The sequence below is a fragment of the Aegilops tauschii genome, chromosome 1 (assembly GCF_002575655.3).
Source record: "Aegilops tauschii subsp. strangulata cultivar AL8/78 chromosome 1, Aet v6.0, whole genome shotgun sequence".
NCBI lineage: Eukaryota > Viridiplantae > Streptophyta > Magnoliopsida > Poales > Poaceae > Aegilops > Aegilops tauschii.
The window spans coordinates 85,021,078-85,036,502 of NC_053035.3; the positions used below are offsets into that span (position 1 = coordinate 85,021,078).

At 44.2% G+C, this 15,425-nt stretch overlaps 3 protein-coding genes across 3 annotated transcripts; all 3 read right to left on the minus strand.

The window, feature by feature from the left end:
* Nucleotides 1-419: 419 nt before the first annotated feature.
* Nucleotides 420-1,891, minus strand: LOC141027688 (uncharacterized). Its single transcript, XM_073504896.1, has 2 exons — nucleotides 1,545-1,891; nucleotides 420-837 (listed from the first exon to the last, which is right to left on the minus strand). The coding sequence occupies exons 1-2, from the start codon at nucleotides 1,889-1,891 to the stop codon at nucleotides 420-422; spliced, it is 765 nt and encodes a 254-aa protein (XP_073360997.1).
* Nucleotides 1,892-4,490: 2,599 nt separating this feature from the next.
* On the minus strand, nucleotides 4,491-5,801 carry LOC141027689 (uncharacterized). The gene is made up of 2 exons (XM_073504898.1): nucleotides 5,455-5,801; nucleotides 4,491-4,794 (listed from the first exon to the last, which is right to left on the minus strand). The coding sequence occupies exons 1-2, from the start codon at nucleotides 5,799-5,801 to the stop codon at nucleotides 4,491-4,493; spliced, it is 651 nt and encodes a 216-aa protein (XP_073360999.1).
* Nucleotides 5,802-8,053: 2,252 nt separating this feature from the next.
* On the minus strand, nucleotides 8,054-15,093 carry LOC109770702 (protein FAR1-RELATED SEQUENCE 5-like). Its single transcript, XM_020329415.1, has 8 exons — nucleotides 14,755-15,093; nucleotides 10,249-10,403; nucleotides 9,910-10,095; nucleotides 9,593-9,779; nucleotides 9,397-9,511; nucleotides 8,846-9,243; nucleotides 8,383-8,664; nucleotides 8,054-8,263 (listed from the first exon to the last, which is right to left on the minus strand). The coding sequence occupies exons 1-8, from the start codon at nucleotides 15,091-15,093 to the stop codon at nucleotides 8,054-8,056; spliced, it is 1,872 nt and encodes a 623-aa protein (XP_020185004.1).
* Between the last annotated feature and the right edge of the window lie 332 nt (nucleotides 15,094-15,425).

Consider the following 15,425-nt stretch of genomic DNA (forward strand, 5'->3'; position numbering starts at 1 on the left):
TCTTTTTAGTGTTCTTCTGAAACTAAAAACTGATTTCTTAGTGTGATAGTACTACCGTAAATGTCTAAGCTGTACTGAGCGTCCAATTCTACTCTTTGCTACTGTCCTTAGTTAGTCTGCCACTGTTTTTGTTTTTTTGTGAAAATATCCATGTATGATTTTTGTTTCTGCATGACTAGTTTCAACTTCAACCTACTTCAACTTCAAATGATGGATGAACAAAATAGGAAGCTAGCAAACTTGTTGACTGACATAAGCAAACGATGTACATGATAGACATAGGCAAACTTGTTCAAACCCTGACAGACATAACATAAGGTAGCTGGTTCAACATAACGAAAGCAAACTACAAATCTGAAACAACAATATTAAGGACAGGCAGAAGTGCGAGCAACACGAATGCAGACTTTCATGCATCTTCATCCCGCGAAGTTGCAGTGGTAGTAGGGGTCAGCCTCCTGCTCTATTGAAATATCCCAACATGTCATGATGTTGTCGATTGTCTTCCATGACTTGTACGTGGTGTACGCATCTATTCCTGCGTACGTGCTGAGGTTGTCTGGTAGCGGGCTGGTCCCCCACAGTTTGTGTTCTCCCATGTCCATCTTCTTCTTCATGCCGCTATAGAATGGGTGGATTATGCCGCCTGCAACATCGGCCAAGGAGTCGTAGTATTTGCTGGTCTTTGGATCTTTCCACTTGCGCTGCATGTCAATGAAGTTGTTGGGGTTGATCTCCAAATCAGACTTGTTCAGCATCCGCTTGTCACCTCCAATGCTGAAACCGACAAATGTGTACAATTTTTCCTCCTGCAGGAAGTCTTTGAGGCACTTGGGCCTACAAGGGGGAGACACACATTTAAAGATTAGTCTTCTTTTTTGAAGATTTAATTCTTCTGCTTTTTGGTTTTGAAAGTGATAATCCATGAGGTAGATGCTTATATAGTATAAGTCATGGATGAATGTAGTCCAGAAACTAGTACACAAAGTCCTGAAATTAAATTCAACTACACCATGTTATTTTTGTTTTTTGCTATCTTCAGTGCTTCACCAAATTCAAGAATCATTCTACCAGATTCAATGATATATGTGCTCCTTGATTCAAGTTTAGTTTTCTTTTTTGTTGAATAAAAGACCTATACCAGTGCTTGATACATCTTTGTGCATCAATTCTATATCAAGTTCAGAAATTAATTCGAGAAACATGTGCATCAAGATATGGACCTATACCACTTCACGAAACATCTTTAAATACATCAATTCTATAAACTATACTAGTGCATCAAGATCAGAATCTATGCTAGCATATCAAGTTCAGAAATTAATTTGGTGCATCAAGTTCAGAATTCTATAAACATTTTTTCAGATGCTAATCTGGTGAAACAATCCACTTCACAGTTTCAGAAATGCATGTAAGTTGAGAAACATGTACTCGTGCATACACTTCACAAAGTATAGTAGTTCATCTAGTTGGGAAACTAGTTTAATGAAGTTTTTAGTGAGTAGTACTAGTACAACAGATGAATGAACAGTAGTATGAGTTACCATTTTGTGGCTGCTGCGATGTGGTACACCAAGCAGAGTTCCTCAAGGCACAACTGCAGGACTGCCGCCATCTGTGGAGGTTCATCATTGCTGGTGAACTCCACATCAACTCCGATGAAGCTCGGATACAAGCCGCCGGCCTTCATCCTGAGCCTGCTCATCACCTTGTCGGCCTTGTCTGGTTCGCTGGTGCAGACGATCTCCAGCGTCTCTTTGTCGTGGAGCTCAACCCCTGTGAGGGTTCTCGTGGACCCGCGCTTCTCGCCGGGGACGTGAACATCGACGAGGTTGCTGCTCTTGTCCGACGGCTCACCATGATGACGCTTGGCGGACGGTTCCTCCGCCATTGCCTTCCCGCGGCGACTGTGGGCTTGGGGGAGAGAAGTTTGTGGTTTGTGTGCAGTGGAGATTGAAGCATCAATGGTTGTTTCTGGGAATGAGGCAGAGATAGAAGACAATGGGGTATTTTGCAGTGCGTCGACGGGGATGTGTGGGAGGCGGTTCGTCAGGGGCGTGGGTGTGGTGGTCGTGGGGGTCCCCGTTTGTAGTCCCTTGTGGCAACCGCTCAGTGGGTGGCCCGGTGGTGGCCTGGAAGAAGCAACCATCGAATTCAAATGGTTTTACTGCTGCACTGACTTGTCTTGTCAAGCTATACGTATGACCTGCTAAATCCCACTTGCACGTCTCAGGGGTGGTGATGACGGCATTTTGGACTGTTTAGGTGACGTATGCTTTGTGATGTTTTTCCGTGAGGATGTTAAGTACTGTTTTTCCACTGAAGTCTTATAGACTACTTATCTGAAGACATTTTTCAGTGCCCTGGGAGTTGTTGCTCAAAACTGGTACTTATTTTATTTTCATCTGTACTTACCTAAGTTAGGCCTTTATAGTTTTTGTATTCTCATTTTAGTGCACTTATGGTTTAGTGCTGTGTGAACTGAAATGTAATTTCATACAGCGTGCAGTTTTGAAATTTGGTGTCGTAGTGGTGTGAGTGGCCTGACTGATCCTGCTTTTTTAGTACTGATGTCATATGTATGTTTGAACTGGGTTTTTTTGTTTTTTTGGGTGGTTTGTGGGATTGAGATTATTTTACGACCAGATCGTTCCTTCAGGTGTGTACAGATTTTATATAAATTAGAAATTTAGCAGAATTGACAAATAAATTCAATTTGAACTTCTTTTATTTTAGTAGTTGAACTTGTCAGAGTTTATGTAAATAAGAAATTTAGCATAATTGACAAACATTATATGTTTTGAATTTTTTTGCATTTTAGTAGTTGAACTTGTCAGATTTTATATAAATAAGAAATTTAGCATAATTGACAAACATTATATGTTTGAACTTTTTGCATTTTAGTAGTTGAACTTGTCAGATTTTATATAAATAAGAAATTTAGCATAATTGACAAACATTATATGTTTGAACTTTTTGTATTTTAGTAGTTGAACTTGAAAGTAATATTTAATTCGGTTTTTTAAATTATGTACGTTTAACAGATAGGCTATTAAGTTCTCTTCTTTTTAGAGGTTCATTGTTTTTGTATCACATTTTCTCCCTTTTTATCATCCGTGGTGCAGAGCTAAAATTATTTATATTTATATTTTTCGTATTCAAAGTTATTTCCTGCGAACTAGTATTTGAATTTATATATTTTTAGTTTCGAACATTTTTCTTGTAGTTTATATTTCTTTGCCTCGTCCTCTGGTTTGTTTAACTGGGCTTATTTGGTGTGGTGTTTGTAAACGATGCAGGCTATTGGGCCGTTTTCCGGCCAGATAGCTCGTCTGCGTGGCTGTGCAGTCCGGCGTGCGCATGCGCTCTGGGTTTAGTCCCACCTTGCTAGTCGAGGGGGCTCCGGACCTGTTTATAAGCGCAGCCGAGGCTCACTGGTTGAACTCCGCTGAATACTTACCTGAGCGCTTATACACGGCGCTCGCTCTCTCTCTCTTGACTTGTGGGCCCTGATCGGTGGGCCCTGCGTTGTGCGGATTACTAGGGATTCGCGTATGGGCTCGAGTTCAAGTATCTAGCAGCGTCAGGGCATGCGCCTGACCTTGGGCGGTCAGTTTTTTCTTTTTTTGTTTGTTTGAATCTAGTACTTGACTCCAGCAGTAACTTGGACTGAAACTTTTTGTTCTAGTTCTTGTCAGTTTTGTGTAAGTGTAATCTAAGATGTACTTGCGTGTAGACTAAGTTGTACTGATAGTCCATTCGTAGTAGCTCTTACGGACTAATGCTTATATGTACTTTTTATTGTAGTAAGTTTGACTGTCCGATCAAGTGTACTAGTACTGCCATTCTTAATCTGCAAGCGACCAACATAAGTGTGTGCTGATGCTTCTTAACTTTTTCAGTTTGTAGTACTTGTTAATTTTCTAGCAGCTACATATGAATGAGAACACTACGTGAAGTACTAAGAATTTTTGCTTCAACTTTTGAAGTGTTGGTAAGCAACTCAAATTGTGCTGATTGTTCTCAACGTTATGTTTTCTATACAATACTGAATCGAAACTAGACATGGAACAATGTTGTGTGATTAGTTGCATCATAACTAGTACTTTAGAGCAGCCACAAAGTTCCATTCAGAAGCTACTTTTGAATTTGAAATGATGGATTAACAACATACGAAGCTACCAAACTTATATATGAGATAAGCAAAACATTGTACTTGATGACATAAGTAAACTTGTTCAACCATGACAAGCACGACATAATCATACTGGTTCAACCCAACAAGAGCAAACTACTAATTTGAAACAACAAGATAAAAGGCAAGCACAAGCGAAAGGAAAACGAAGGCAGGCTCTGATGTATCTTCATCCCTAAAAGGGGCAATAGGGGTGGTCGTAGAATTTCGCATCCTCCCGCTGTTTTGCATACTCCAAACCATCTGTGATGTAGTCGATCATGCTCCATGACTTGTACGTGGCGTACGCATCTACTCATGCGTACTCGATGAGGTTGTCTGGCAGCGGGCTAGTCCCCCATAGTTTGTAGTCTTCCTGCGTGTTGATGTTCTTCTTCATGCCTTTGTAGAATGGGTGGATGACGCTGGCTGCAACATCAGTCAAGGAGTCGTACTCTATTCCAGTGTATGGAACTCTCCACTTGCGCTGAATGTCGATGAACTTGTTGCGGTTGATCTCCAAACCGGACAACTTCAGCTTCTCTTTGTCGCTTTCAATGCTGAAACCGGCAAATGTGAACAACGTCTCATGGTGCAGCAACTCGTTCAGGCGCTTGGGCCTGCAAGGGGAGAGACATTTTTGAAAATTAGCATTACTTTTGATGTTTGAATTATTCATTTTTGTTTTGTTTTACAAGTGATGAATCCATGAAGTAGATGTTTATGTAGCATAAATAATCGATGAATGTACTTCAAAAACTAGTAAAAAAAGTTCTGAAATTAAATTAAGTACATCATGTTATTCTTCTTTTTGGATTATACATAGTTTCAGTCAATGTTGTATGTTCTGCTTTGGTAGTAGTTTAGTTTACTTTTGTTGAACAGGATAACACATAACCAGTGCTTTAACAAGTCCTTAGTTTATTTTCTTATGAAAATAACATTAGATCAAATTCAGAAAATACTTCACTACATCAAGTTCATAAACATCTTTTTAATACATCGAGTACATAAACTACACTATTGGATCAAGTTCATAAACTACACTAGTCGATCAACTTCAGAAATTAATCTTCCGCAAGATTTTCCAAATAGTAATCCAGTGCATCAGGTTCAAAAATACATTTGTAGTGTATCTACTTGAGAAAATGCAGTAGTGCATCCACTTTTCACAAACCACACTAGTACATCTAGTTGGGAAACAAGTCTGATGAGATTTTCAGGATACAGTACTAATAAAACAGATAAACCAAACATGGCAAATGAGTAGGATGGCTCACCATTTTGTGGTCGCTGCGATGTGGTACACCAAGCAGAGGTCGTCGACGCACAACTGCAGGACTGCTGCCATCTGGGGAGGTTCATCTTCGTTGGTGTAGTGCACACCAACGCCGACGATCCTATGAAGCATGCCGCCAAGCTTCCTCCGGAGCCTGGAGATCACCTCATCGGCCCTGTCTGGTTCGCTGGTGCAGACGATCTCCAGCATTTCCTTGCCGTGGAGCTCAACCCCTCTGAGGGTTTTGGTGTACTCGTGCTTCTCGCCGGGGACGTGAGCGTCGACGAGGTTGCTGCTCTTGTCCGATGGCTCGTCTTGATGACGCTTGGTGGACGCTTCCTCCGCCATCGCCCTCCTCCGGCAGCTGTGGGCTTGTGAGAGAGAAGTTTGTGGCTTGTGTGCAGTGGAGATGGAAGTAGTAATGGTGGTTTGTGGGGATGATGGAGAGATGGAAGAGGATGGGGTTTTTGCAGTGCGTCGACGGGGATTTGTGGGAGGCGGTTCGTCGGGGGCGTGGGTGTAGTGGGTGTAGTGGCGTGGGGTCGCCGTTTGCAGTCCCTTGTGGCAACCGCTCAGTGGGTGGCGCAGGTGGTGGCTTGGAAGAAGTAACCGTCCAAGTCAAATGGTTTTACTGCTGCACTGACTAGTCTTGTCAAGCTGTACTTATGACCTGCTAAATCCCACTTGCACGTCTCAAGGGTGGTGATGACGGCATTTTACTGTCGCACTGATTCGTCTTTGTCAAGCTGTACTTATCAGCTGCTTATCCCACTTGCACGTGTCAGGGTTGGTGACGATGGAGGTCTGTACTCCTCTACTGTGGTACTTGGACTGGTGATTGAAGTGTAATTGAACTTACCAAATACCAGTGAGACTATGTGTGATGCTAATGTTTTTTAAAACAATTTTTGTATTTTTTAAAGGATTGTTTATATCAAGATAATCTCTGAGTATTTTTTACAGATAAATTAGATTTTCATCAGTACAGAATGTATTATATTCGCATTTTTGTTTGAGGTAATTATTTTTATGTACTGATGGTCTTTCTGAATTGGGACTGGCAGAAGCAGACATAGCTTTGTTTTTTCAAAACGATGTTTTTTTGAGGTGTTCACGGGTGTGTTTGTTTTACTCTACCTTTGTACTGACGACTGAGAATTATCAGTCCCGATGTACTATAAGAGTTTAAATTTTCCTTAAATTTTTTTTGCTGATTTACTGGTCGACAGTAGTGTTTTTCGTCAGTACAAATGTATTTGTGACTGCATTCAAAAGGATTATCAAATGGTTTACATAATAATGTCACTGCTCCAGCGGGCACAAATCACAAATTATATCAGTACTGATGTGTACTCTGCCTTTGTACTGACGACTGAGAACTATCAGTACTGATGTACTATAAGAGTTTAAATTTTCCTTAACATATTTTTGCTGAGTTACTGGTCGACAGTAGCGTTTGCGTCAGATAAATCCAGATAAGTTTTTGCAAATGTATTTGTGACTGCATTCAAAAGGATTGTCAAATGGTTTACATAATAATATCACTGGTCCAGCAGGCACAAATCACAAATTATATCATAACTGTAGTTCTGATCGAGAAATCGACGATAAAGCTAAACAAGTTTTGGTAACGACAGTGTTTCTGAAATGTTTCCTCATTGTGTGCCGAGGCAACTGAGACTACAAGCTTATTTTTTAGTTGACGCAGCAGCATAACCACTATGTATTGTTTAGTTGTTCAGACTTGAGCTTCTCCTGACTGGCCCCGAATGTTGTGCCTTGTCGGCGCCCTTTCCTGGTTGAGCCTTGGCAGCTTCATCATCAGTTTCAGTTTCCTCGTCCCCGACACTGTCATCTTCATTGTCTTTGTCTGATTGGTCGTCATTCTCGTCAAACTCTTCTTCTTCATCGTCTTCATTTCATTTTTTGGAACTCTGCACCTTGCCCTGTGTCTGTTCAGCGCCAATGACCTCCTTGCGCACTTTGCACGTGCGGGCATTATGCCCATCAGTTCCCCCAGACTTGCGGCAAGTGTAGCTATTACGCGTGTTGTCTCCATTGGTAGAAACCTGGGTGGCTCCAATCTGCTTGTGCTTGTTGACAGTGCCATCTGTGCGGAGTGGGCATGTGCGGTAGTTATGGTTGCTCACGACGTTGCAGAATCCGCATGCCCTTATCCCGAGAGGTTTGCCGTCCAGGCCAAATTCCACACGCTTGATGGGGCGTGGCAGCTTTTTGGCTCCTGCTTTCGCTGCTTGCGTCTTGCTCTTCCTCCCCTTTGTGTTTGAGAATATGGGTGGTTTAATCACTCTTTCCTGCTGCTGCTGGTAGGATGTGCTTTTGTCATGTCGTTCGCCTACAGCACCATCAAGCTCATGATCTCGCATGTGAGCTTGTTGGTGCTCTTGAGTGCGCACATGGGCAAGCTCTGGTTGCTGCTGCTCCTCTTCCTCGTTGTCGAACGGGTCAACAGCTCCCAGATAATTCATCTCGGATAACATTGTAGCAATATCCTTCTCAATGGCTTCATTGTCCGCCACACCTCCATTTTCAGCAGAATGCATGGCGTCGAGTTCTTGTCCAAGTCTTTCCATGACGACTCATGACCTCGCCATTTCCTCTTGGCTTCTCAAACTTTTTCTGTGCACCCTCAAGTTCAGCGTCAGTAGTGAGCTTTCAATGCAGTATTGGGATGTCTTGTTTGATGCTATTATCCTCAAGTCATTTCTATCAAATGTTGGCTGGATGTTCGGGCATTTGGTGTATCTCCTGAGGATGTATTTCTCTGGAACGCTGGCAGCCTTAATTGTCTGCATCATGCACAGGACATGCACGCAGAAAAGACCTGTATTGTTTTTGGAAGAGGTGCATGTTTTTTGTCATTTCATTCGAACAAAAACTTTGCAAATAAAGTAGTACAGTATGTAACATCTTTTTTTGTAGTCCTCCCTGTGTGGTCCCATAGCCTGCACTCGCACTCATATGTTTCTCCCACGGGGTCTGCAACCACCTGGAACGCGTGCTGAGACCACGCAGACAGTTTTTGCGGGTTGTTGTAGCGCACGAGGTACTTTGTGGGCTCTTCCGTCTCTGTCGCCGTGAAGAGTGTGCTCAGTTTTAGCCTTTTTCTGATCTCGCTGTACACAGCTCGTGAGTAAACCTTTGCCATCTGGGTGTCAAACCCATAGAAGGTTAGCGTGTTTTGTTCCTTCTGCACATGCAAGAATGATGACCAAATTGTTAGTTTTCTCACAGCAAAAATTTGTCTAACTAATAAAGTTTTACTTTAGTAAGCATGTTTTTTTGTCTCACGACAGGTGATAGAGCTATACCCTGTTACCCATTGTCTCTTGGTTCTCTGTCTGCCTCCTGGTTTTGACGCAGGAGTTTACCTGGCTGACAAACCGGTGTAGGTTTTGTCTTTCACTTACAAAGTTCTTCTTGAGCACATAGTTCATGCTCTCACTTTGCTGTGTGGATGACATTTTGGCGCAGAAAATTTCTTTGAAGTAGGCTGATATCCATTTCTCACGCTCCTTCCACATGGCCACCATCGTGGCATCATCATGGAGGTTGTACCTATCCATGAGTCCTTTCCAGGCATCCTCAAACTCAGTTGGCATGAGGGGCCAGTTGAGGATTGATGTGAATTCATCCTTAAAGTCTTCGTGCAGGTAGTACAGGTATGCGAGGTGTTCCTTGTACTTCTTCATAATGTGCGAGCGGCACAGCTTGTGTACTATGTTCCCAAAAGCATCTGGGATCGCCAAAGCCATTGTCGGGCACTGGTCTGGTAATGAGAAAAGAGACATGGAGTGGTCATCATTTGGTGGTGCATATATACCAATAGAACTGACACAACATTTTTTACTGTTTTATTTTCCTTTTATTTTTTTGGGGAGGGGGTGGTGGTGGTGGTTGGGGGTGGTTTTAGCAGTTGTACCTATGAGGATGCATTTAGGAGCCTTCCCTCTCATGCACCTTAAAAATGTCTTGAACAGCCATCTGAATGAATCTGCATCCTCATCTCTTATCAGGGCGAAACCAAAGAATGTAGTCTGTAAGTGGTTGTTAGTACCGAAAAACACCCCAAGTGGCATATGGTACTTGTTGGTCTTATATGTGGTGTCAAATGTTACGCAGTCACCAAAGTCCTGATAGGCCCCTCGGCAGCTTGCATTCGCCCAGAATATGTTCTTAACTCTGTCGGACTCATCGAGTTGCATATCACAGAAGAATTCCCTGTTTATAGCTTTCATCTCCCTAAAGAAGTTGACAGTCTTTAGGACATCGTCCACATCATCCATCCTTGAATTCTTTGCTTTCCTGCATATTAAAAGTTCATTCAAAAATGCATGTTGAACTGGCATCAGGTCATGCATTGTGTAATATGTTTGTACTGACAAAGGAAAAAAGACGGAGGCGGTTTATGGGAGGAGAACAAGTTTGCACTTACAGGTTAATCAGGTCTTTGGCATTCATTTCAAGGAAGTAGCTACCAGGGTCATCACCGCCCAGTATGCTCATGATTTGTGCGTGTTCAATGCCTTTGAACTGCAGGTACTTGACGTACTCCAAGATTGTTTTGTCAAAGTTTTTGTGGGAGTGCAAGAAGACAAGCATTTCCGGAGTGAGCTGTAGCCTGTGGTTGTGTTCCCAGAATATCTATTTTACGACAAATGTTCCATCCTTTTCCTTCTTCAGCCTAATTTTAGCCCCGCAGTTAGTCCTGGCTGTCGTTTTGTTCCGCTATCTATTTGCTTCAGACACCTTCGATTCATAGACTCCATAGCACGTGCAATAAATGTAGGCTCTGGTCTTAAACTTGGGGCCTTCCATCACAGCAAAACCCGCGTGCTTCGCATAGACGTTGTAGAAGTTCTTTGCTTCTTCAAAAGTTTCATAGCGCATCTCTAGTCTTGGCAGAATGTAAGCTTCAATGTTAGGTGGCTGCACAACAGTGAGCAAACAAAAACGTAGTTATGAAAATGTTAGATGGGGTGGTCACAGTACCATGGTATGGATTGTGCTTGTATGTTTTTCTCTATATGGATACTTACATGTGTATAGCTCTGTGCTGCCTCCGGTGTTTGCAGTTCACCCTGGTGTATGGGTGCGGGTGGTGTCACCCTTGGCACATGCAGCAATGCATCTCTTGGAGGGAGCAATGTTAACGAAGATCTCCGTCTCTCATTGTACGGCCGTCTCCCCTCAGATTTGTTGTGAGGTTGCTCCTGTCTATATGGCTCATATCTTGTACTTTGGAACCTGCTAGAGCGGCCAAAATTTCTATCTATTTGGCCTGGTCTTCCCGTTGCAACCGCTTTTGCAGCACGGATGATTGATGTTGACGGAGCGACTAGTGGAAGCCTTGTTGCAACCCATCCACGGCTTCCTGTCCTTGGCTTTCTGCATGCGCTAGGGAAGGAAAACATTTGTTGTTGGGGATATTGTTGGCCTTGTTGCAACCCAGGAGTGACAAAGCTTGTATTCCCAGATATTGTTGTTTGCTGCATAGAAGAACTTGTCCGTGCTTCTAATGATTCTGGTGTATCTTGAAATCTGCCTGTATTGTTGAAGTATCCAGGTGGTATTTCTGGTGTTACCCAACCAGATGGTGCCCCATATCTGCTTGGCTCATCAAACGCTCGCTGCGTGTGCCGCCTTGCTCGCTTCTGCAATGACATTCAACAGTTTTGGGATTAATCTTTTCTGCATTTTTCTCGTATACATGCTATGGGTAACATGTCATGCACTGAAGGCAATGTACAAGTTGAACTTGCATTGCTGGTTGTTATTTAAACTGTTGTTCTCTATTTTGTATCTGGTTTCGTTTTCAGTCGAACAGTATAACCGTACATGTTCAACACTGATGTACTGTTTTTTAGCACTGCTTGTAAACTGAACATTGAACTTCAGAGATGTATGGATATGCATATATATAAAACTGATGCATGTCTTCTCTTTTGTTCATCTATAACTTATGCAACTACACTAGAAGTACTCCTAGTTTATGTATCATTGAACTTACTGTGTAGCATGTGTATTTTTTTCAACAACATTCTTTCACTAGTTCGAACTGACGCAACTACACGGCATGTACTATTAGAAATAACATCATACAACTTGCAGTGGTAGCTGAACCTTATATGAAGCCTAGTAGCTCCTTGGACTGATGCATAAGTTTATGTTTTTTGGTTTTGAACTGAAGCTAGCATATTAGAGGTATTGACAGTAACCTCGACATCCAAATTGTGCATCAAGTGGTCGGGGTGAAATGAACTAATCAAGCATTTGCAATGTACTATCAGGTTCTTCTTCATAGCAGGACTGATGAACTGATGTACTGACACAAACATGGGAAGCAGACATTACCTCCAGTGGACTGACTTCTTCTTCTTCCTCTCGTGGGCGGCGTACTGGCATGTTCTTGGGAGGCGGCGCCATTGATGCAGCTCCTGCTTGTGGTGGACGTCTAGCGAAGAGGTCCGGGGAGGCAGCACCTTGCGGGGATCACTGCCCCGGAGAAGGAGCCCCGGCGATGGAGGGAGGCAGGAGGCGGCGGATCACGGCCCCGTCGTTGGACCCGGCGACGGAGGGAGGCAGGAGACGGTGGATCACGGCCCCGTCGATGAATCCGGCGACGGAAGGAGGCAGGAGATGGCGGCGGATCCATCGCCGGCTAGTCATGGCGCCGCGGGCTCCCTCGCTCCGGCAGCCGCCGTCGCTCGCTCGCCCACGACGGCTGCCTCCGGCGGAAGAAGGTGGGTTGGGTTCGGGCTGGGTCGGGGGGATTCTACGGTGGTCGGCGCGTCGCGCCTATATAGGGCGGGGGGGGGGGGGTAACAGAATATTATTCTGTTGCGGGTAACAGAATAGTCCAGCCCTATATATATATATATATGAGTTTATGTCCTCTGCAGCATTCACTTATAGCTATTTCTTCAAGTTGCCTTTTTCTGCTAAGTGAATGTGATCGGACCCTTCCCCCTCTATGCTAAACTCAACCCAGTCTGTTCACAAATTCTTCATGTGCGTTCTAGTTGAAACCCGTTCAAAATCTTCACTTTGTTCTTGTCAGCTGAAGAATTTGCGAGCGAAACATTAAAATTTTCATATCCGAATTTTCGGTTGTTGCCGCTCAAACCGTTCCACATTCCACGATATGATTATCTATTCACACACGATCTCCACCTCATGGTACATGGGTGACACATGTCGCACGAATGAGAAGGGTCAGGGGCACGTTCGTCCATTTTCCTCGAGCGAGCGTTTTTTCACCTCGGCTATAAATACCCCTCACCCTCCTCAGACTGTTTTTACTCCGCTCGACCTCACACCCTCGCTCGAGCTCTCAAAACCTAGCACCGCCGCTACTTCCATCGTCGCCGGTGAGGAAGAGCTTCGCTGCCTCAACCTCATCGCCGTCGTACTCGCGCCGGCCGTGGATTTCTTCACTCCGCCGCCGCCGTAGCTGTCTTCCTCTGCCAAGTTAGGGCGTGGAAGATCTGAACCGACGAGCTTCAAATCTACTAATCTCAGTTCATCGTGTTCTTCGTCAAGGGTAATTAAAAATCACTTTTACTGCCCTTGTTGATTCTTACGATTTCTACAAAATCTTCAAAAGGTGTTTATTCTTTAACTTCACACTCTAAACACCTCACACATACATCTGTTCTTGATCTGTTTCCCTAAGCAACTTTTTTCCTTGAACATTCCTCAATTGTGTGGATTTTCAATCTATACAACTCTGGAACCTAAGTCAAAGAACGCTTAGTGAAATTCCTCGAGACACATCTACTCAAATTCCTCAAACTTGTTCCTTTTTTGCAAAAACTTCTGAGAACGCATATGACCTCTCCAAATTCTTCGCACCTATACTCTGTTCACAGGTACACATGTCCGCTTCTGAATCACTAGGTTCTCATCAACTTAACTCATTTGAAGCGTTCCTCGAAGGAAAGTTGCTTACCTCTTCAGAGAACTCAATCGTTCAAAATCCTCAGCTGAAGAAAATGGCTGACGGCAAGAAACCTCAGAAGGGAGGGAAGAAATTGGAAGTCAACGATGCTTTTGAGATATCTGAAGACATCTATGCAGGGTACTGCACTTCTCCTCATGAAACAAAGAATGAGCGCAAAGTGCGCATTCAGAGGATAGAGAGGAGATGGGCCAGAATGGAGGGAATATCGTTATGTCACTCCCGAGTACATGAAGAAATTCGCTGTACACCCTCATGCCCAAGACCTCCATTGGCACCAGGCCAAGTTGTTGATCCCTCAAGCATCAGAAGAGGTGAGGAATTTCCCGCCGAATGGGCCAAGTGTCAAGCTAAACTGGCCAAAGTGGCAAAAGAGGCAGTGAAGAAATTCAATGAAGACTCTGCTGCTGCCACTGCTGAGACCTCTGCTAGCAAGGCTAAGAAGGCCATGCCCAAGAAGCCCGCACACAAGCCAAGTGCCTCTGCTTCAATGCCCTCACGGCAAAGCTCCTCAGCAATGCCCTCACAGCCCAGTTCTGCAAAGCCCTCACAGCAAAATCCTCACGCTGCTCCTCCAAAACCCTCAGCTCCTTCGGCAAAGTCCTCAGCACCTGTGCACCTCGCCTCGTGTCAAAGGACCACATGCAAATCAATTGCCTCAGGAGCCTGTGCAAGTTCTTCAGCTCATTCGCATTCCTCAACAGGCCCCACTCTGCTGAAAACCAAGGCCACTGCTAGACGAGGCACTAGACCAAGTCCTCACAGCAAGTAGGTTGCCTTTCATGTACTGTCCAGTGATGACGAAGCTGATGATGAGGAACTCGCCGAAATCATCAGAGACAGACAGCAAAGGGCCGCTAGAGCCAAAGGAAGTGAAGTTCCTCTCCTGCTGGATCCCAAGCTGATCCTGGAGTACATTGATCTTTGGCACAAGGACCCCAATACACCTGTGCCTGACTTCAAGCTCACACCTGGCCAAAGTCACATGCTGACCGCCTTCATTGGCAAAGAAAAATGGAAGTTTGAGAAGGTCAGGCAGCCGAAGAAAGCCCAATACAAGAAGGAGCGCTTTCTAAAGAAAAATGTTGTCAATATGACAACTGATGAACTTGTTGCTATCCAAACTGAGATCAAAGGACTCAGTGATGAATTCAACGTCTACCGCACCGATTGGCTTGGAGCCAAAGTCAGATTTGTGAAGTTGGCTGAGAAATTCACTTCAAATGCTGAATCTCCTCGGGATGAAGCATCTGCTCAGCCCACGGAAGAACATGCGAGCACCGCTGATGAAAATCAGGCTGCTGATGAAACTACTAGTACCAGGGCTGATGAAACTATTCCAGCCACTGATGAAATTGCTAGGGCAACCACTATTGTTGCGCCTGAGGAACAAGCCAGGCCAGTTGAAGCATCTGCCGCTATGCCTGAAGAATCTGAACCTGTCAGGCCAACTGCACCAGCTGTGCCTGAGGAAAATGAACCAATTTCCTCTGCTCCTCCTACACGAATGCCAAGTCCCATTCTTCCATCTTCCTTAGACGCGAAGAAAACCAAGGCTGCGGAGCGAGCAGCAGTGAAGAAGAGGAAAGCATCTGCTTCATCAGATTCTTCAGCGCCGAAGAAGATGAATACATTGACAAGCTCTTTTGAGAACCCCATTGATGCTATTACTGTCTCAAGTATTCCATCAAAGGAACGCGTTCCCTTTGGTGAAGATTATGAGATCCCAAGCGGATCTGATGAAGATGTTCCTTCTGCCGCTTCTTCAGAGCAGTTGGACAAAGAAATTGAAGCGGACAATATCCCTTCAATCCCAGTGGTCTCATCGCCTATGCCTCAGTTCACAGCTGAAGAGGCAGGCGTTGAAGAATTGAATGTAGAAGATGAAGACGTGGACATTTGGAGCACCACTCCAGTGATGAATGATGACTTTTGGGAAAGTCATCACCCCAACTCTCCCATGTTCACGCCTCTGCAACAAATTCCTCAGT